Consider the following 23,931-nt stretch of genomic DNA (forward strand, 5'->3'; position numbering starts at 1 on the left):
TTTTCCTGATTCTTTTTTGGTCAAGCATAGATTTGGTACCTGGTTGGATCCAACGATTATAAAATCTAGAATTTAGTCTTTGATTGTCCATCAAAAGGGACACAAGAGGAGAGGGATTAGTATCACTGCAAGTAATTTAGAGCGTTTCTAAGTTTGATGCATAAAACGGTATAAAGTATCGGTCCAGATTGCACTGCCCTGTTTTCCTGTACATTTAGCTCTCACAACATGTCTAATTTTACATTATCTTTATTAGAGGAAGCTTATCTTCTAGCAATTCTTTATTCACAGATTTAACTTTCTAAACAATCGAAATTTCAAAATGCATTGTTACTCACGAACAGATGTTTCTTTTTTATTGCATGCAGGTTGTTCTGTGCTACTGGTTTTACTTGGGTGTGTTCTCACCTTTGGTTTATTTTCTCTTAACTTTGTGATTGGTTTTTTGCTTGTAGTGGTTGCAGATGAAGGGGCAGATAATGTGGCAGATGCGGAGGCCATGATACTGAGCACATTGAATGCGTAAGCTCTGCAATCTTAAATGTGTTCTGTATACCTTTGTATGCTTCTGTGGTTTTCCCAGACAGACTATAGATGTGAGAAATAATCTCTTCACTTTTGTTGTGCTATGATGCATTTTCTGGGGGACAGCCATGTGAGGCTAGTTGTTGGGACTTTGGGAGGGAATTATGGAGCAGCATCGAGGAAAACAAAGTGGAATAACCTACATGCTGGTGTTACAATTTGGCTATCCCAAACCCAAGCTACTGGTAACCTCTCTTGCTGCAATCAACAAGTTTGTTGGTCTTCATACATTGAAGTTGATGTTGCATTCTTAGTTTGCGAATTTGTAAAGTTGCTTTTGATGTTCGTGATAAGTCTTTTAAGATAGGAGGACCTTAAGTTTTCCCCATGCACTTTGCATTAAAAGCTCTATATTAAGCAGATGACCTTGACCTTTCTCTTAACCAGAAGAAACTGTAGAAGCTATATGATCAAATCACCAAGTTGCAAAGCATGATCAATATACAAGAAGAAGAACTCACTGCAGAGCTATCGGCAAAAAAAGCGTATGTTGCTTGGTTGGAGGCTTGAGTAAATAACATGCAGAAAATAGTGTCACATGCAGCTCTCAAGCTTGAGCTCTTAGCTCAAGGAGCAGCTACAAGTCTGGAATGAGAAGATGTCAAGAAGGCCACTAAGATGAGAAATTATTCAAACCATATAAACTTTGGGGAGATGGCCTATCAATAACAATGAAAATTGATGCAATTAGTTGGTTGAAGTAGTCTGGAAGGAGTAAAGGGCATGCTATGTGAGGAGAAAAGATGCAGGAGTTGGCCTCTAGACATGAGGGTAAGGCAGATGGTGAGACCTTATGCTAGAAGTTATGATTGAGGTGCTTTACTAGGTTTGGGTACACTTAACTCAAGTGTCAATGTAGGAGCATATTGAACATCTAGACTTGGTCCTGAATTTGTAACTTCAGAAGCCATGTAAGCATAAGGTCTAGTTATTGGCTGAGCATGTCATTTGGGAGTTACCTAATATAAGAAGCCGTCTTGCATTGAAACACAGATGCTTTTGCTTTCTATGGCTCCTCAATGTGAGTAATGGATCTCCAATCATGAAACATATAACCCGTGTGTACCTGAGGGAGTGGAGGGCCATACTTGTGCGAAAAGGGAAGCATTTGAGTCTGGTTCATACAATGGATGCCGAATTCACATTGCATAGTACACATGTATACCAAAGAAAAACTAATTCCTTAGACCGACTTCTCTAAGATAGCCACAGCCTAGTTCTAGTCATGCTTTACTGAGCTTATACACATTTGCTCGTGTTGCTCTTCCTTTGGCTCTCCCTAGCCTTTATATGTGACGTGTATTTATATTGCTGTTCTCGAGGTGCATGGGCCATACTTTGTAGAAAAGGGAAACATTTGAGTTTGGTTCACAGAACAAATGCAAAATTCACATTGCATAGTGCACAAAGTATACCAAAGAAAAACAAATCCATTATACTGGCTTCTCTAAGCTAGCCATAGCCTAGTTCTAGTCATGGTTTATTGAGGTTATATATATTTGCTTGCATTGTCATTCCTTTGCCTTGCCCTATCCTTCATCATCATTGTGGAGGGGTGAATGGCATCATTGTGGAGGGGTGAGTGGTAGAGATCCAACGATCCAATTACTATCTAGACTGCTTTAAAATACTGTATTAAATGCAAGTTCTGCCTCAACAAATGCATTCAAGTTGGACAATTAGCAAGAGCATTGAATAACATACACTTCTGCTTTTTATGGCTCCTTAACCAACGTTACAGCTCTGAATTTGAGAGAATTACTTGAAATTTTATTCTCTATCTATTTTAAGCAAGCAACTAAGAAAGCCTCATGGAGAGAGCAAGAAAGAAAGAAAGATCTATTAAAGTCTCTAAAAGGCCAGAGTGGCCTATGAGACCATAACCAATACAACTGGTATCATCATCTCTCATCAGATAAGAAGAGACAAAATTTATGTGTAAGTTTACATGGTATATTGGGATGAGATGTATGGAAACTGAAAAGGTTGGGAATAAAAAAAACTAAGTTTAAAAAGATCAAGAGTGTAGGGTATCTCCCCCTCACTCTATGGAATCCACCAAGACTCTGCAAGCTACCACCGACTGAGTCATTGTGCCAATCTGCCTCTGTGACGAGCAATCATGATGCGAATGTGGTGCATATGGGCACGCCTATGTTGCCTAGTAGGTACTCTAGGGCGTCGTGCTCTGCGTAGCGTTGTAGCTCTGTCAACTGTGATGCCAGGGCAAGTGAGTGACTACCTCTTGAAGATGCCAGGGCTAGCTTACTTTGCTGATGACCAGATGTCTCAAGAAATGGTGAAGTAATGACTCAACTATCAGAACCATCTTGGCAGTGCCTCAACTAGTAAAGGAACTGCAAAACTCAGAAAGATGTGATGCAAAAATCACACCTTACTCTGTTTTATTCAAAAATATAGCATGAGAACGTGTGTCCTCTCCAAGCTGGCCTTCTCCTCACTGCCTACATTTGGTCCAGGAAACGGTATCCCATAAGTAGTTATAGGAGATGCTAGGATATCAGTTGAACACATCTTGGTATCAGTCTCATGAAAGTATTCTTGAGAGCACCTTCTCTCAAATGCGGCTGCTTTCTGCCATGGATGGTGAAGAAGGGCGATGGAAAAGCACTGCCACTTACATAGACTTATGATAAAAGTAAATTTTCATCATGCGTAGGCATTTCATCAGCATTAAGACCAAAAGTTAGGCCTCTCAAGATTCATCATAAGATCTCTTTGCTCATAGAGTCTTCTCCAAGCATCAGTTATAACCCATCTTAAATCCTTCCCACCCTCCAAACATCAACCAAGGCATTTTGATCAAGGCCACTCACCTTCGGCAAAATCTTCATGTTATATGCATGCGGACTTGTTTGTGTCACCAAAATGTGAAATATAAATGAACTCTTAACATTTCAATTAAACTTCACATAAAGGTTTTTAAATAAAATACTTTAATCTTGATACTGCTACCTCTTGGCATGGTGATTGTTGCATATGGGCATTGGACATGTCGAAGGAAGGCTTGTGGTTAATCACAAGTGGTCAAGAGAAGAAACAAAGGGAAGCTGCACTTTTAGTCATATGGGATAAAAATGATGATAAGGCTCAAGCTATTATCAAGCTCGAACTAGATGACAGCTACATTCATCATGTTGATGATTGTGAAACCTCGTGCGTGACATGGGATCGATTAGAAACCTTGTTTAGAGCTCATTCAAAATCCTTCAAATATGGTTTACTGATTGAATTTTTTAGGCTTGACATGCAAAGTAATACCTCACTTGCAAGTCATTTGAATTATATGGAAAGCTTATTAACACAACTTCTAGGAATCAACTTGAAGATGCATCTGAGTTTGATTATGTGTCTACCACATTAATCAATATGCCAAAGCCGAAGCTTGTGGATATCAAAGCCTCGCTTCTGGAAGAAGAAAAGAAGATCAAGAGCAAGGGAGAAACAAGCATCCCAAGAGGAGACCACCAACTCCTCTATGTGAAAGGGAAGAAGAGCATAGGCTGTGACTTTTGTAAGAAAACTGGGCATATTGAAATTTTGCTATGCTAAGAAATGGTCTCAAAGAGCATATCTTGCTACAATCAAAGAAGATGAAGATAACAACGAAGAAGAAGAAGAAGAAAAGGATAGGACTCACCAGTCCCTCTTTTGTAGCTCATTTTTTGTTAGAATTTTTAAAGTTTAAAATGTGGACTTGCCTAATGTTCCCACCATAAGCTCCTATACTCCTCATGTAACCTTTGCACACTACAGCCTCTTCACACTTAGTGAGGCCTTGTAACAGCCTCTAGCTTTGTATGGTTGGTTCTTTCCATGTCTACACTTAGCAAGGTTCTACTCACGACAACCTCTGTATACTTGATGTCTTTTCTTGGTTGTGATTGATGAGGGGTGTTGAGAAATATGCAATCACATCCACCATAGCCTCTATGTAAGGAACAAACAAGGCAAAGAAACACATTGCAAATAAAGCCTTAGACTAGGTCATATATGCATGGTTTATTAAAACCACAGTTGGTGAATACCACAGTCACTTTCCACATTTTCTCACCTACCAATATCACCTACTGTAAGCCTATAAAAGGCACTCATCCCCATACTCATTCTATCAATCATTCTCATTAGTTGTACTTGCATTATGCTTGGATAATATCAGTTGTTCTTCTTTGTCAATGCTTATGCTTCATTATGATTGGTTATTTGCTCATCAGTGATCCTCCTTAGCATGCATCCTCAATATTTTTACATTTGCTGCATGGGAAGTCTTCATGCTTTAAGTGTGATGATGAGAAGTCAGAAAAGAAGTCTTCCAAGGCAAAAATAGCAAAGAGGTACATAGCTTGTATTCCTCGAACCTTGTACATGGAGATCAACTAGTAACCAATTGACCAATCTCTCTACAAATTTAGGAACATTGGGCTCTCATAAACCACCAGCAGCATAAAGCCCCAAACTTTCCCTTGATTCAAAGCACAATGGGGCACAAATTGGTTCTTAAACACATGCGTGCAGGTCTTCCAAATTATAGACAGAAAATCTTCTTTAGATCTACTACAAAATCTCTAATTTACAGCAATCTTCATGATCACAAAGCTTCAATTTGTGGATACACTTCTCAAGGAGGTCAAGAAACCTACTTACAACAGTAATTAGATTTAATGGCAGCAAAATGGTGCTGTATATTTACAGATGTCGAGAGGAGATGTAAAATCAGTATGAGAGAGAATCTTTCAAATAGTAACTTTGATGACAATTCGAACCCCCAGAGAATAAAGGTTAGGTAATGGTGAGAGAATCTCAAGCCAGTCAATAGAACAATCATAAAGAATATGCAAGATGGTAATGGAGATCAAGGTTGCACTTAGACGTTATACCACATGTTTTTACCATACGGTTGGTACCATACCATATTGTAAGTATTCAAACTAGAAAAGACCGCTTTGTTTTTCCCCTTTCTTGTAGTGACTTATAAGCATAATTAGCCATTTTCTGACCATTTTTCTGACAGTTTTGTGATCTTTTCCTTGATTGCTTAATTTTTTCATGTTGGCTTTCTATTTGATGATGGTGGTAATCTCGTCAATGAGGATAAACCCGAGAGTATCTATTGATGAGCACTTCGATGTAGTTGACATTGATGATGATAACTTATTCTAGGCCTCTCTCTCCATCCATGATCTTAGACCTACACTTAACTTTTTTGTATTTACTTCTAGCGCATGTTGTGTGTGCCACATTAAGCCATAGAGTTTTAGTTTGTTACCCTCTTGAACTCATCTTATAGTCTAGTGGCATCATTATTGGCTTCAAACATTTATTCTACCATGTCTTTTCGAAAAGAATCAAGTTTATTGTTTAAATATACTTTTATCATATTGCACCTTAAAAATCTACATGTATGATTTAGTATTGTATGGTATCATATCATATCTTTCATACCTAACAACTATGAGAAAGATAGAAATGCTTGGGTCACTTGAGGTCAATTAGCCCAAACATCACAAGTTACTATAATTAACTCATAGTTTAATAATACACAATTAGTCAAAAAGCACAGAGACAAGCCACCCGTGAAGTGAGTTTAGTGAGAAATCACAACCACCAACACATGAGACAAAAGGCTCGGCTATCCCCCCGGATGCCCACATAAAGGCCTAAATAAAGTGCCGACAAAAGGCTCGGCTACCCCTCTGATGTCCACATAAAGGCCTAAATAAAGTGCCCAAAATCCATAAATTATACTTTTGTCAGAAGTGAGTATAGCAAAGGAAGCGTAAAAGACTGCTGTAATGGACTACACAACACGAGAAAAAAGAGAGAACATAAGAACAGAGGAACACTGGCTCCCTCTCTTCAACAAGGCTCGCTTTGAAAGGCTACAAGTAATGAATGAATGTGGAGGAGGGAGCCTAGAATAAACACACAAAAATAGTGCCAGAAATGTTAGAATATCAGGTTTGCCTGTCATGAGAACATGTATTTTTGAAACCTCACTTAACATGTGGATTATTTTTTAATCACATGGTTAAGTAAATATTGTAGATATGAGGTGTAACTAGGGCTAGAGTAAATTTACGAGCCTGGGACCAGAGGAAGTCATGGGATGTCAAAGGAAAAAGTTGCTATAAGTTATGCTGCATAGGTACTTGGTGGTATTTGGTGTCAATTGTTGGTCTAGGTCATTCTTTTGGCCATAAGTGCTAGTTGGTGACACTAGAGAAGTGATGTTTAATAGTACCTAATACCAATCAGATGGTCAAAGATGACGCAAAGACACTCGGGAATGGAAGTTGCCTAGCTAATTTAGTTATTGGCTAGTCAGATTATTTTTTTGGGTATTGAAATAATTAATAGATTATCAATATTTAAAAATTAAAAAGTAATATTGAATTATGGATAATGTTGGAAAAACCATTTGGAAAGGTTGCCACTTGTTAAAAATGCCTATGCAAGTTTGAAAAACATCCTTAGAGGCTAGAGAGAGGCATTTTAGTGCATTCGGCTTGCAAGGGAGAGGGAGGAAATGTTGCTGTCTGATCTGTAGCCATTGGAAGACCTTTTGAGGAAGCTAGGGGTAGGAGAAAACCAATCAACAGAAGGGGACAATATCTACAAGCTGTTGAGGTAGGGTAGCAGTAGTAAATGAGTGATTTTCTCTAGTTCTTTGCGACGAAGAAAGTTTGAATTCTCTCTGCTCAGCATTTCTCTCATCTCCTAACCTTTCTACAATCTTGCTCGAAAGATTAGAGCATTGAGATCACCAGAGACTGAGGTGATTTATGCTTGGTTATGTTATGGTATGGTTTTGTTTTGCCCGATGAGTTGAGCTCATCAGAAATAGATATGTCACATAATAATTTGGCAATGTTTTTGAGATTCTTTGTGAGTCTTATGTTATGTTATGATTGGCTGGTAATTTTCAGCATGTGTTGGGTATATGGAATTGTTGAGTAGTAGTAGGCAAGGTTGTGTTAACTATGATACCTTGTGAAAATTCCACTCCACTATTTTGCTTTTGATGCATGTGGCAGTGTAATCGACGACGATTGCAAGGATTTTAAGTGAGAGAACTGTCATGAGGACATGTATTTTTGAAACCTCAATTAACATGTGGATTAATTTTTAATGACATGGTTAAGTAAATGTTGCACATGTGAGGTATAACTAGGGTTAGAGTAAATTTACGAGCCCGAGACTCAAGAAAATCATGGGATGCCAAAGACAAAAGTTGCTATAAGTTATGCTACACAAGTACTTGGTGGTATTTGGTGCCAATTGTTAGCCTAGGTCATCCATTTGGTCATAAGTGTTAGTTGGTGATACTAGAGAAGTGGCATTTAATGGTACCTTACACCAAATTGATAGTCAAAGATGGTGTAGAGACACTCGAGAATGGAAGTTGCCCAGCCAATTTAATTATTGGTGAGTTAGATTATTTTTTTGGGCACTAAAATAATTATTAGATTAATTTTCAGTATTGAAAGACTGAAAATTAATATTTAAATATGGATAATGCTAGACAAAACCACTTGGAAAGGTTGCCACCTATCAAAAATGCCCAAGCAAGACTGAAAAACGTCTTTAGAGGTTGGAGAGAGGCATTTTAGTGCATTCAGCTTGCAAGAGAGAGGGAGGAAATGCTACCGGTCTGAATTGTAGCCATTGGAGGACCTTTTGAGACTGCCAAGGGTAGGAGAAAACTAATCAACAGTAGGAAACATCATCTACAGTTTGTTGAGACAAGGCAATAACAGTAAACGACTAATTTTTTTCAATTCATTGTGAACAAATTTGAATTTTCTCTCTCCTCTCAGAGGAAATGCTACTAGTCTGAACTGCAGCCATTGGAGGACCTTTTGAGGCAGCTAGGGGTAGGAGAAAACCAATCAACAGTAGAAAACATCATCTACAGTCTGTTGAGACAGGGCAATCAGAGGAAATGCTAATGGTCTGAACTACAGCCATTGGAGGACCTTTTGAGGCAGCCAGGGGTAGGAGAAAACCAATCAACAGTAGGAAACATCATCTACAATCTGTTGAGACAGGGCAATAACAGTAAACGACATATTTTCTTCAATTCCTTGTGAAGAAATTTGAATTTTTTCTCTTCTCAACATTCTCTCATCTCTCAGCCTTTCTATAGCCTCGCTTCAAAGATTACAGCATTGAGATCACCAGAGGCTGAGAAATTTCAGATTTCTCTGCTGTAAATTCTAATCTACAGCAGAAATTAGGGTTTAGTAGTAATCTCGGGAGGCGTGCTAGAAATTGGAAGCTCCAAGGCTTGGATTCAACAGGGCTGAGGTTGTTTTTAGTCAAATTCAAGTGGAGGGACCAACAAATCAATGAATTTGGGGAATTTTCCATCTCCATTAAAGCGGGTGAAGGCCAATTGATTGCCCGAATCAAGGGGCAAATTAGATTGAAGACTTGTTGGTCATTTGGGACAGCAAGGGGAGTTGAAATACCGAAAGGGATTGGGAGAATCCCATTGTACATCAACTTGTTCTTTAATTAAGTTAAAGAAATATCAAAAGGGGCACCAGTTTTGGGGCCAATAGGGTGTCCATTGTCCAAGATTGTAAGTTAATTTGCATTTCTTAGTTTTTTAATAAATGTTGATGGTGTAACTAAGTTTTAATTAGGGAATTACTACCCCTCTATGGAAGGAACGTTGGTTTCACCGCCAACATAGTGATGGCCTAAAAATAAAGTTGGCCTGCTGAAAATGCTAGAATCCACAAAAATAAACACGAGAAAAATGGTAGAAACCATAAAAATAAGCTCAAAAAATGCCTAAAATAAGCTATTGTGCTAGCTTACAAATACACATGCATTGACTTGCTCATGAGATGACTATATGCTAACACCCTCTCTTAGATCGTAGGTGGTCTAATACAATACATAGTCCATACAACAAAGACCATCAGAATAGGACCATGAATGCCCAAGCAGTGAGTGGCTAGCTTGCCACCAAGGTGCCTTGGAGAGAACCTGGTGTGGATGTCGATTGTACCTTGGATGCATACTGAATACATCCAAGATCCACTATACACCATAACTGTTTATCAAAAATATTATCCTTAGTGTGCAAAATAGGCGGCACTTTCTTGCCACCTTCTACAACCTCAAATGGAGCCTTACCAAGGAAACTATGCACTGTATTATTATATGTAAACTTAACCAAAGGCAAGTACTACTCCTACTCTGATTTATGCTCTAATATGTAGCATCTCAAACAAATTGGTTATCCATGAATCTCGATCACTCACAATCGACTCGGGCATGCCATGATACTTAAATATATGCTACATTAAGAATCATACCATATGATCAGCCTTGATCTTCTTCCTCAGAATCGAAGTGGATGTGCTTATTGAACTTGCATATGATAGTTCAAATCCCATAATTCCGTGTAGAAGTCTTCAGAAGCCTTTAAAAAAAACCATAGCAATGCTCTACCCAAGTCTATTAGCTGTTGGCAAGGGCTGCAACAGACCTAGCACCTTTTTCCTATGGTACTTGACCTTCTAATACACAATGCATGCATAGATAAGTTGCTTTACATCATGTTTCAAAGCAAGCCAATAGAAAAAGTGCTTGGAGGATGTGTGTGTGACTTCTCTTGAACCGGAACATATATACGAGTAGCATCTTAAAGTGTCTTCTTGTATTCAATCCGATGGAGATTTATTGCTAGTGGCGATTCTCTAAGCTCAAATAAAAAATGACAATCAACTAAGATATGCAATCCCCATTTTCCATTTGTATCCACCGCCACAAGAACATTGTCTCTTTAGTTTCAACCTAATTTCTTTAAAGGGGTGAAAAAGGAATGTGATGAGACGAATATTGATCCATAGTTGGTCAAATGGATAGTGTACTTTGATATGTATCAGTTTGACGAAGCTCAGCGTATCGGAAAGATACAAATCATGTTATAGGGGAAGGTATATTCTTGGTGGACAGGGCTACACCCCAAGCTTGAAACATGGGTAGATTTTCAATTTTTTTTTCGGAAGGGTTTCGTAAGTGATGACCGTGCCAGATTGAAAATTGTCGTAGATTATTTGAGCTAGATATGGGAAAAAAGAGTTAAGGCGTATATCAACAAGAATTTAAGGATTTATTACATTAAACAAAAGCCTTGGATGATTCTTAGGCATTGCTCTACATGTGAGAGGTTCCCATTGAGCTACCTTTAAGTCAAGAAATCTTCTACCTCGGTTGCTATTCATTAACCATCTTCAGAGTTGCGTGAAAAGAAAGATAATAAGTGCAAGGTCACTTGTAGCAAGGATTGATTGAAGGACCGTTGCTTTGCTTGCCGTCAGATGGGTCATTTTTGCGGTGATTGAGAGTGTCCCTAAATAAAAAGGCGCAATCAACTTCCAAGACTTTAGCAAATATTGTTGAAGCTTCAGGTATTTCTTTTGAATTTTTATGGGGAGATTGCTTTGTTAATGTGAGTAGTTGCAACCGGATTGACCAATACACTTGTAACTTTTCGGTAGGTGATGAATGACTTATTTTGTGTGTATCTCAGAAAGTGGATAGTCATTTTATTCGAAGATATGCTTATTTATAGTAAGTCGTCGGAGAAACTTATTTATAGTAAGTTGTCGGAGAAACATTCAAAACATTTGTGTATCGTCTTACATCTCTTAAAATGATAGTAATTATTTGTAAAACTATCAAAGTGCAAGTTTTTTTCACACGAAGCTGTCATAACCTAGACATGCCATCTTGATTGATGGCATTCAAATTGAACCTGAAAAGATTTGAGTGATCAACCTATTCTGGGGACCATAAGGCAAGCAAAATCTTTCTTAGGTTTTATTTGATTTTTTTTTTGGAAGTTCATAAAGAGCTATAGTCATATTGCTGAACCCTTAACACGTTTGCTTAAGAATATTCAAAGCAAGAAAAAATATGTGAGTTGATTGGTTGTTTGGACTAATGAGCTCGATCAATGTTTTCAAACATTGAATGGCTTGTTATCATTGCACTGATATTATAGATTATTGATTTGAATAAACCTTTTGAGGTTCATACTGATGTGAGTGATTATAATGTAGGCAGACATACTGAATAGTGACCTCATGGCAGACATACTGTCAGCACAGTACCTTGGATGCATGCTGAATACAACCGAGATCCACTATACACGAGAGCAGTTTTTTCCTTGTGCTATTTTTTGCCTTATTATTGTACTCCTCAACTTGCCACTCCATGGGCTATAACTCCCATTGCTTTTTTCATGGTCTTGAGGATTGGACATGCTCTCAATATACTGATTTCTTTGACTATTGTTTGCTACAATTTTCTTCCCATAACCATCTTTATCACTACTCTCATAAGCATCCATCTCAATTGTAGCTTTAGGTCTATATTCTGACTTATATTCACAGAACCTTACATCCTTGCTTATATAGACCTCTCTAGTGACAAGAAACTAACATGCCTCATATATATAATCATAGTTGACATAGTCAAACTTCAAAAGGCCACAAACAACCTGACTAGATTGCATTTGTTTCAGCCTTTACAAGTTTACATACCCAATTCTTTTATGCCATAACTCAACATCCTTGTCTTGTCCATGTCCAATCTCCATATACATAGAGCTTTGTATGACAGGAGTACTTGCATTCAATACAAACAACTTGCCTTTCTTTTGTCCACGAGCAATCAACTTGCCAAATTTTCCATTTCTAAACTCTCCAATGAAGCAACCATACTTATTGAACGTTACTTGCAACCCTTGATCAATCATTTGTCCAATTGAAGTCAAATTCTTAGTGATGGTAGGTACATACAAAGCATCGCCAAGCTTAATTCTCTATCCCATTTGTAGTCACCAATGGGACGTTGCCTATGTGAGTAATCTTATGCAAGGTATCATTTACTATAGCTGCATACTTCTTAGTTTGTATTTATTGCTTGCTATCAAATCATTTTACTTGATTTGTCATATGGTTTGTAGCTCTTGAATCCAAAACCAATCATCCTCTCTAGGGGGATACATCATGCTACCAAATACATACTTCATAGCAAAAAGATGACCTCTAGGTGATGAACCATCTCTAGAACCATAGCCTATGCCTTCATAACCACTTATATAATGATCATATTGTGTCATGTATGCAGGTCCAAGTCTATTCAAAGTAACAGAAACCAAGTCATCATCATCCACAATTATATTTATCGAAGTAACAGAAACCAAGTCATCATCTATTCAAAGTAACAGAAACCAAGTCATCATCATCCACAATTATATTTATCGAAGTAAGGTTCTCCGCAATTTGCTTTATCTTTGCAACATAATTACTAATGCTTCAATTCTTATGCCATGTACCATGCAATCTTTGCTTTAGTCGTATTTTCTTTGTCTCTGTGCAAGTGCCATACATTTTCTTAATGATCTCCCAAGCATCTTTATATATGCTAGCCTTCTTGATGTGTGGAATCAACGTCTCTAAAATGCATGTAGATATCCAATGTTAAACTTTCATGTTTTTATCTGTCTAGTCTTTGTAGACCTTTTGTTCCGTCTGGGGCTCTTAGGAAGTTCAAAGCATGTATCCTCACTTGTTATGAGGTTCCATAGACCTCTCCCTATCCGAGTATTTTCCATATGATAGGACTACACGAAACGAGTCTTCCTTCCATAGATGGGTGTTAATTCCATGATTACAACTTAATTACAGCAAACAACATTTATCACAAAATTGAGAAATGCAATTTAACTCACAATCTTGGACAATGGACACCCTGTTGCCCCAAAATTGGTGCCCCTTTCAGTATTTCTTTAACTTAATTAAAGACGAAGTGGATGTACAATGGGATTTTTCCAATTTCTTTCGGTATTCCAACTCCCCTTGTTGTCCAAAATGACCAGCAAGTCTTCAATCAATCAATTGGTCTTCCCGCTTTGATGGAGATGGAAAATGCCCCAAATTCATGGATTTGCGGGTCGCTCCACCTGTATTTGATGGAAAACAACGACAACCCTATTGAATCCAAGCCTTGGAGTTTCCAATTTCTGGCACGCTTCTCAAGGTTGTCGCTAAATCCTAATTTCTGCTGCAAATTAGGGTTTACAGTAGATAAATCTGAAATTTCTCGGCCTTTGGTAATCTCAATGCTATAATCCAGAGCAAGGCTGAGAGATGAGAGAGAATGCTAAGGAGAGAGAAAATTCAAACTTTCTTAACGAAGAACTGAAGCAAATCAACCATTTACTACTGTTGCCCTGTCTCAACATCTTGTAGATGCTGTTGCCTGTTGCAAGTTGGTCTTTTTTTGCCCGTGGTTGCCTCGGAAGGTCCTCCAATGGCTAAGCTCAAAGCAAGAGTATCTCTTTTCTCTCTCTTGCAGACTACATGTACTAAAATACTTCTCTCCAGCCTCTAAAGATGTTTTTCAGTCTTGCATAGGCATTTTTGACAACTGGTCGCCTTTCCAAATGGTTTTTCAAGCATTATCCATAATTAAATATTAATTTACAGTCTTTCAATACTGAAAATTAATCTAATAAATATTTCGGTGCCTAGAAAAATAATTTGACTGTCCATTAAATTGGCCATTCCCGAGTGTCTTTGCGCCATCTTTGGCCATCAGATTGATGTTAGGTACCATTAAATGCCAAATGGATGACCTAGACTAACAATTGGCACTAGATACCACTAGATGCCTGTTATAACTTATAGCAACTTTTGCCTTTGACATTCTATGATTTTCTCGGGTCTCAGGCTCGTAAATTTACTCTAACCCAGTTATACCTCACATGTGCAACATTTATTTAATCATGTGATTAAAAATTAATCCACATGTTAATTGAGGTTTCAAAAATACATGTCCTCATGACAGCCCTCTCACTTAACATCCTTGCAATTGTCGTTGCTGCACTACCAGATGCATCAAAAGCAAAATAGTGGAGTGGAATTTCCACAAGGCATCATAGTTAACACAACATTGCAACTGTTGTTCAATCATTCCATATGCCCAACACATGGTGAAAATTACTAGCCAACATAGTGTAGCATAATATTGACAAAGAATCTAAAAAACATTGCTAGATTAAAAACATATCTATTTCTCATGAGCTCAAATCATTTGGCAAAACCAAACCATAGCATAGCATAAACTAAGCATAAAGCATGGCTAAAACATCAAAGATTTCATAACATCCACAAAACCAACTGAATACCATTGAATATTAATGATCATACATTGAAAACCAACATTCTTTAATCAGTTTCCGATGATCATTAATCAATGCAAATGCACAGTTTCAGAGCATACCAAACATAGTGACTAGAACGTTGAATAATGATCTCCTGGCAGACATACTGTCAGCTACAGTACCATGAATGCACGCTGAATACGTCCAAGATCCACTGTATCTAGAGCTGTCCATCACTAAGGAGCGGAGGTGCTAGCTCCCTCATGAGCATTAGTTAATATTGTAGACCCTTGCTCTGCTGAACTTGATTGAGCCCGTGCTCTAATTGAAAAGCATCAAGGTAAAGCTGTAACAACTGAGGATGGTCTGCCAAGTCATCCTCCTCCATCCATTTGGCATCCATTGGTGATGAAACCAACCTTCCTCCTCGGATAGGGTGGTGAATAACGTGATTAAGCACTATTTACAACAATTAACAAATTCACAAAACTGAAATGCACACTTTACCATATAATCTTGGACATTGGAAACCCTGTTGGCTCCAAAACTAGTGCCTCTTTCGGCATTTATTTAACTTAATTGAAGAAGAAGTTGATGTACAATGGGATGGTCTCCCAATTCCTTTTGGTATTCCAATTGATACTGTCAAAAATGACTAGCAAGTCTTCAATTTGATTTGCCTCTTGATTTGGGCTGTCAATTGGCCTTTACGTGCTTTGATGGAGATGGAAAATGCCCCAAATTTATTATGATGCTACTAAACCCTAATTTCTGGTGTCTACAGATTAGGGTTTATAGTAGAGAAATCTGAAATTTCTCAACCTCTGGTGATCTCAATGATGTAATCCTCAGAGCAAGGTTGTAGAAAGGTTGGGAGATGACAGAGAATACCAAGGAGAGAAATGCAGACTTTCTTTACGAAGAACTGAAGAAAATTTGTCATTTACTGCTGTTGACTTGTCTCAACAGCTTGTAGATGCTATCACTTGCTGTTGATTGGTCTTCTCCTGCCCCTGGCTGCCTTAGAAGGTCCTCCAATGGCTGCAAATCAGACCAACAGCATCTCCTATCTCTCTCTTGCAGGCTGAATCCACTCAAGTGCCTCTTTCCAGCCTCTAAAGATGTTTTTCAAACTTGCATGGGCATTTTTGACAAGTGGCAGCCTTCCCAAATGGTTTTTCCAGCATTATCCATCTTTAAATATTAATTTTCAGTCTTTGAATATTGAAAATTAATCTAATAATTATTTCAATGCCCTGAAAAATAATCTGATTGGCCAATAATTAAATTGGCTAGGCAACTTTCATTCCCAAGTGTCTGTGTGTCATCTTTGACCATGAGATTGTTGTTAGGTACCATTAAACGCCACTTCTCTAGTGTCACCAATTGACACTCATGGCCACGAATGACCTATGTCAACAACTAGCACCAGATACCACCAAGTACGTGTGCGGCATAACTTATAACAACTTTTGCCTTTGATATCCTGTGATTTCCTTGGGTCCTGGGCTCGTAAATTTGCTCTAATCCTAGTTACATCTCACATGTGCAACATTTACTTTACCATGTGGTTAAAAATTAATCCACATGTTAAGTGAGATTTCAAAAATACATGTCCTCATGACAGGTGAACAATTGCGAAACTTCACCAAGTACCTTTTGGAAACCTTATCTTTGATCTTCCGCTCTTTGTGTGCCAAAATCTGCTTCGATTTTCAGCTTTATTTCGAGATTTACCCTTTTTCTCAGCATTGGTCTCAGTGACATGTGGCTTGGTATCACTATCTTGGAATCTTGCATCCTTTCCACGCAGCAATGTGTCAGTTGTAGTTGTGAAGGAAACTGCTAGGGTTTGCACTGAGGACACACAGAGTGTATGACCACGACAGAAACACAAAGAGATAGACACAGACACAGAGGGCAAAAATCCAACCCTAAATGCAAAACTTAAAACTCAAACACAAAAACTCAAACACAAAAACTCAAACACAAATAGAAGAAGGGAGAGAGAGAACACAACTCTGAAGTGAATGAATGCTGTAAATGAATGTAAGAGTGTACAGTGTGCTCAAGGGCAGAGCAATGTCGGAGTGTGACATCCACCGAAGACGGATTCCAAGTCTGTGACTAGTAGTGGGAGTGTTGAATAGTGAATGGCAGCAGGCTGGTCACCAAAACGCAGCAGTCTCGAGACCGGAAACTGGTAAACGCAGCAGGGTACCACCAATCGGAGGCTGGAAATTGTGCACAGCCTCCTGTAAACAGCAAGCTGAAATAGTGTCTGAGAGTGTCAGGGCTTGCAATGCTGAAAACACAGGCTGGCTGACCTTGGAGATGATGGACAGCAGGCTGAACAGCAGTCTGGGACAGTTTGGAGCAGTCGCCAGCAGCTGAGAGTTGTCGCCTACATCAATGGAAGGACTGAAGATAATGTGGCTGCAGTCGATGATGGCTGGACAGCAGATGGAGGTGGGCTGCAGGCTGGAAACTGGGCGCAGATAGCAGCAGAGGGTGTGTGGGCTGGTGTAACCTGCAAACAAGGATAATGGCTGAATGGAGGCAGCCTGTCTATTTATAGATGTGGAAGGGCACCCCAAAAATTAGGGTTTCCACTAAACTCTCTCGAACTGCTCCCCGTTTTAGTCCACTGAACTCTCTCGAACCGCTCCCTGTTTTAGGGTTTTACTCTAAAAGAGCATTTTTAGTGTGTTTTGGGGCTATTTAAGAGGCTAATCAGCAAGTAATGCATATTTTAGCTCAACAGTAGTAGCAATTTCTATAAGTGGAGACATGCTAGAAACAATGGACTTAGTGCAAAAATCCAGAATACCCTTTGGCAAACCACAAATATACTTCTCCACTTGCTCATGGAGGGGTGCGATAAGAAGTAACTAGCAGCAATGCATCCCAAAACTTCTTATTATACTGATCCAAATTCTTGCAATCTTTGAAATTCAACTGATTTCAAGTTGTCATAATATCTAGTTCAAAAGTACTTGTCAATCGAATTGCAGCAAACATTTGCTTCAAGTGGACCCAAGTGGTAGGTGACTTCCCTTGAATAAGAAGTGTAGACCACCATTGCAATGCATTTTCCTTAAAAAATGTGGTTGCCTTTCATATCTTAGATGCCTCTGTGAAGTTGCCTCTAGCGTGGGCTGCATCAAACTGCTGAATAAAAACAAGTGCTTTGAGTCTATCTTGTGCACTATTGAAAGGCTCAAACTTCACCCTTTTTCCACCTTCATCATAGTCCTTCGGTGGACCTATGGGAGTCAAGTTATCATAAATAGGCTGCTGCAAAAAGGGTGCATTTGCTGTATTTACATGATAACCAACACTATCAGATGCTCCTACATGACCAACACCAAATCCTTGTGCTCCAACAGTCCTTGGGGGTGTAGATACATATCCATATGGCCTGATTTGTGCCCCAGGCATCATGCCTATGCTGCCATATACGGGATTAGGCATGCCACTTGCATTACCTGGATATATTAGGTGTTGTGAGCCATGCATTGGCTGCTGCATACCATAGGGATTTGAGCCATACATTTCCGTATGTGGTGCTTGTCCAACCATAGCATAAAAAATGGTACCACCACCAAAGTATCTTTGCTGTCCCATGTTTTCATGTGCATAATTACCTTGCTGTCCATGTTCCCATGTTCCCATGGGTTGGCACTACCAAGTTGGCCATGCATTTGCACTTGCTGTCCCACGGGTACCGATTGTTTGTGCTCATCAGGCATTTTGGGCTCTTCCAAAGAAGGCTTAGGCACTTTCTACAGTCGTCTCGAAGCTTTGCTGTCCTTGGGGCATTCACGAATTGAGAAAATTGGGGATCCTTTGCCAATTCAGCAAAAAGATTTGCTGCTGTGTGCATTCGATCCTTCAAGCTATCATCGAATTCTTCAGCCCCTTGCTAGTCATCAATCTCTATATGCATTGAAGTGCCAACATTTGGATCATTTCCCACATTTTCAGCTTGCTGTCCATGTTGAGAACCTTGCCCAACATTGGTCATTGCATTTCCCCCCTCACCATGTGACTGACCAAGGAGTGATGTATCCTTTCCATATCACCATGTGAAGACATGCTTGCTGTGATCCACTACTGAGAGCAATTTCAGCACTAATGCAATAGTCTCAAGCTGAATCAAGTGCCACGGGCCCATCAATTCAAAGGATTTGATGGTATCCTGGCAATGGAACCATGAAATCAGCCTTCCTTCTGTGGATGGGTGGTAATTCCCTGATTATAACTTAATTACAATAGCAACATTTATTACAAAATTGAGAAATGCAAATTAACTCACAATCTTGGGCAATGGATACCCTATTGGCTCTAAAATTGATGCCTCTTTTGGTATTTCTTTAACTTAATTGAACAACACCTCCTTCCTCTCTCTTGCAGGCTGAATGCACTAAAATGTCTCTCTCTAGTCTTAAAGACGTTTTTCAATCTTACATGGGCATTCTTGACAAGGGGCAGCCTTTCCAAATGGTTTTTTCAGCATTATCCATAATTATATATTAATTTTTAATCTTTAATACTGAAAATTAATCTAATAACTATTTTGATATCCAGAAAAATAATCTGATTGACCAATAATTAAATTGGCTAGGCAACTTCCATTCCCGAGTGTCTTTACCCCATCTTTGACTATCAGATTGGTGTGAAGTACCATTAAATGCCACTTCTCTAATGTCACCAATTGACAATTATGGCCAAATGAATGACCTAGGTCTACAATTGGCACCAGGTACCACCAAGTACCTATGCAACATAACTCATAGCAACTTTTGCGTTAAACATCCATTGATTTCCCCAAGTCTCGGGCTCGTAAATTTATTCCAACCTCAGTTACATCTCACATGTGCAACATTTACTTAACCATGTGATTAAAAATTAATCCACATGTCCTTATGACACCACACATTGTAATTGTCCTTAGTCAACTTGTCATTGTAACCAGCCTTCCTTTAGTGGATGGGTGATAATTACCTAATTACAACTTAATTACAACACCAAGCATTTATTGCAAAATGGAAAAATACAAATTTACCTACTACTCTTTGAACAATGGACGCACGGTTGGGCTCAAAATTGGCGCCTCTTTCGGTCTTTCTTTAGCTTTGTTGAAGTAAAAGTTGATTTACAATGGGATTCTCCAAATCTCCCTTTGCAATCGAAACTCCCCTTGCTACTGTCCAAAGTGACTAGCAAGTCTGTAATTTGATTTGCCCCTTGATTTAGGCAATCAATTGGCCTTCATCCACTTTGAGGTGGAAATGCCCCAAATTTGATGGCTGACTGGTCCATCTAATTTCAGCTGAAAATCACCTTGAATAATTCAAGTCTTTGATTCTTCAATGTTTGGCATGCTTCTTGAGGCAGTTGTTGAACCCTAATTTTTGCTGTAAATTAGGGTTTATAGTAGAGAAAATTGAAATTCCTTAACTGCCAAGGGTCCAAATGTTGAGATCTTTGAAGTAAGGCTATGAAATGGTTGAAAAATGAGAGAGAATGTTCAAGAGAGAGATAATTCAGAGTTTTGTTGTGTGAAATGACTGAGAATAAGTCAAATGCAGCTGTTGCCCTGTCCCAACGGCAATAAATGTTGTCATTTGCACTTGGAGACTCAAAGTCTGTTGATGTATTCAGCTTGGGGTTATCGTCCAGTTGCCTAGGATCTTGTGCAGTTGTCGGCTGCTCTGATTTTGCAAATGCCTATTGATAATGGCTGAAACTCAGCTCGTGATGGCTGCTTTAGCTCCTCACAATGTGTTTCTAGCAAGAATGAATGATTCTCTGTCTTTTTTTTCCGTAAAAAATGATTCTCTGTCTCTCTCTCTCTCTCTCTCTCTCTCTCTCTCTCTTTCTCTCTCTCTCTCTCTAACCTTCGTTTTTACTCCCCTAACCTTTTCCATTTTTTTCGAAGCCTTCCTTTGGAAAATTTAACAAGTGGTAGGCTTCCCAAATGAATTTTCAGCATAATCCACAATATGATATTGATTTTCAGTCTAAAATTACTAAAAATTAATATAGTAATTATTTTTGTTCCCAGAAAAATGGTCAAACGAGCTACTAATTAATGATTCTCTCTCTCTCTCTCTCTTTTTTTTTCCGTAAACTCTCTCTTTTTTTTTTCGTAAATTCTCTCTCTCTCTCTCTCTCTCTCTCTCTCTCTCTTTTACGTGACCTGGGCGTGCGTGACGGACGTGACTCCGGCGTGACGTGATGGGTGTCACTCTGGCGTGACACTAGGGTGCGTGATGGGACGGGCTTGGCATGACTCTAGCGTGATACTGCGATCGCTGACGGGGATACTGTGACGGGATCGCCTGAGCTATCGTGATCGCTGACGAAATACTGACGGGGATGTTGACGTGACTGGCGCGAGTGACAAGAGCTGACGTGACTATTATGTCCGTCCTACAAGAGGCGGCAGTCTGGTGGGAGCAACGGCAGTGACAATAGTCTGGCGGGATTGGCGTGAGTGCTGACTCGAAGGAGCTACTCTACAAGTGACTATAAACAGTGTGAAGACATTTGGGCTCGTAAAAGATTACGGGGCTTGCAAAAATTTAGTGAGGGGTGTCCCTAATTTGTAGGAATCATAGAATTTTCTCTGATTTTGATAGTACAAAGTACAAGCTAAGCGGCTTTGCACACAGTGTGTGAGAGATGGATAATGTAGACAAATGCAAGCATCAAACCCTGGAAAATGAATATCTGGGAGACGAATCTGATCAAAAACTAACACAACCGTCCATGGAAGCAATGAGATGGACCTCCCTTTGATGTACTCTATGAGGATATCATGAGATATGCTAGCATTGGGGACATATTATTAGTAGGAGATTTCAATGCACACACTGGAGATAGATAGAGTGACTTTTATATGCATGATAATGCCATGGTCAAAGAGATCGACATAGATGAAATAGGCCTATGAAGGAGAGCCCAGGATAAAGAAGTGAGTACCTATGGGAGACACCTATTGACTTTGGGAAGTGCACATAGACTAGCCATCTTTAATTGGCCAGGATCTGACAATTTGACATGCTGGAATCACAAAGGAGGGGTGAGTACTATGGACTACTTGATGGGCTCACCAACATTGATACCAAACATCCAAAACTTCAAGATATCTAAGAGACCAATTGGCATAGCAGCAGATCATGCTATTTTGACATTCATGATCTCGTGTTCATATGAAACATGAAACATCATGCCTCCCTAGACATCCCAAATACTACTTTACAGAAGACACCTCACATATCTACAGTGGCTCTCTGCAGACTAGTTTACATACATTGGACTTGAGTAGATCATTGGAAGAATGTACAAGGGATTTAGCAGAGGCCATACATGGATCAGCCATGTACGCATTCCCACACACCTTGCCCCGATGTAGACCCACACGATCTACTGCTCCCCAAAATAGTTGGTATGATGATGAGTGTAGAGTCACCCAAGCTTGCTTACAGAAAAAAGTGGAGCTAGGCACTGAGACACATCGTCAAGCAAAGGCGTTCTTCAAACGCCTTGTGCGGAAGAAGAAACGAGACCACTTAGCGAAAGCAAAAGCAGATATATATCAGCTATTTTTGGGGCGGGATAGCAAGAGCGCATGGAAGATGTTTCATGAAAGAAAGCCCCCCATACAGATTACATCACCAGATGCTTGGCTTTACTATGGGAGACAGTTGTATGACCTGCGAGGACATCCACCTATGCAGCCCCCACAAGCTTGTAGGCCAACACAGTGGTCTTTCTTCACATGGAAAATGGTTAGGGATGCAATTTATAGATTACAAAATGGGAGGGCACAAGATGAGGATGGACTAGTAGCAGAACATTTCTCACATGCTTGTGACATGTTAGCACCCATATTAGCACATATGTTCAATAGAACAGTATGTGAAGGTTTCCCTATGAGTTGGTCAGACAATACTATAATCCCGCTATTTAAAAGTGGTGATCCCCTAATTCCTAGCAACTACAGGACTATCATGATCGGTCATACTTTGGCCAAGATATATGGATCTATATTGGAGCATGAACTCAGTGAGTGGGCTGAAATGCAAGGCAAGAGAGCACAAGGACAGGCATGTTTTAGACGAGGATATACCACGCTAGACCATATTCTCACACTTAGAGCCATTATTGAGGAGGGTCGAGCTTGAGACAAAAAGAGGATCTATTGTTGCTTTGTAGACTTCCGCAAAGCTTTTGATACAGTGCCTCGTACACGCATCATACAGAGATTGCAGGACATTGGAGTATGAGAGGGTATACGATGGGGTGTCTATGCATTATACGAGGCAGTGACAGGTCATGTACAAGCACCTGGGGGGGCTATCAGAGAGGATTGAGTACCATAGGAGTGAAACAAGGATGTCCACTTTCACCCACATTGTTTGGTCTATACATAGATGAAGTGTCTGATTACATAGACCGAGGAGGAGGAGCTAGAGCTAGCCTGGCAGGGGTGCTAATACCAATATTACTGTATGAAGATGATATTGTTCTCATTTCAGATTCAGCGGAGAGATTGCAGTGCCATCTAGACACTTTGCATATCTTCTGTAGAGATAGAGACCTCACAGTGAATCTTGGAAAGACCAAAACCATGGTTTTCAATACTTCAGCAGCATGGGTGACTAGATCTATGTACCGGTTCACATTTGGGGGAAGACATATTGGAGCATGTGAGGAAATATGTCTATTTGGGAGTCACCTTCTCTGGCCTACGTTTTTCGTTGAGAGGGGCATCAGAGGCACTTCTGGCACGTGGATACGCAACACTAGGGGCACTCGAGAGTCAATGTGCTCACATACAGTTCCAGGAGCCCCACACCAAACTCTGGTTGTTTGACACCCTAGTCACACCTACATTACTATATGGAGCAGAGGTATAGGGTTGCAGCTTGTACCATAGGCGTATTAGCCCACTCATTGATCAGATTGGAGTAGAGAGGGATTATTATGATGGTTGGGATAGCATGGAAAGGCCATTGATCATGATGAAAGCACGCATGATTAGGAGTAAGCCCTCCATCCTAGATCCCATTGTCAGAGCAGAGCTAGGGGCAACACCTATAGTTACGGAGGCACTCTTCAAG

General features: G+C 39.6%; 1 protein-coding gene across 5 annotated transcripts in view; it reads left to right on the forward strand.

The window, feature by feature from the left end:
• SKL2 (shikimate kinase like 2) overlaps window positions 1-23,931 on the forward strand; it is an 83,599-nt gene that overhangs the window by 39,783 nt on the left and 19,885 nt on the right. For all 5 annotated transcript variants that reach the window (XM_087697661.1, XM_087697660.1, XM_087697659.1 and 2 more), the window contains 2 exons: window positions 456-522; window positions 652-770. In XM_087697661.1, the coding sequence (XP_087553787.1) occupies window positions 456-522; window positions 652-770 (186 nt within the window). The remainder of the gene's footprint in view (window positions 1-455; window positions 523-651; window positions 771-23,931) is intronic.

The sequence above is a fragment of the Lygodium microphyllum genome, chromosome 17 (assembly GCF_053477565.2).
Source record: "Lygodium microphyllum isolate KBCC chromosome 17, Lygodium_microphyllum_v1.1.10, whole genome shotgun sequence".
NCBI lineage: Eukaryota > Viridiplantae > Streptophyta > Polypodiopsida > Schizaeales > Lygodiaceae > Lygodium > Lygodium microphyllum.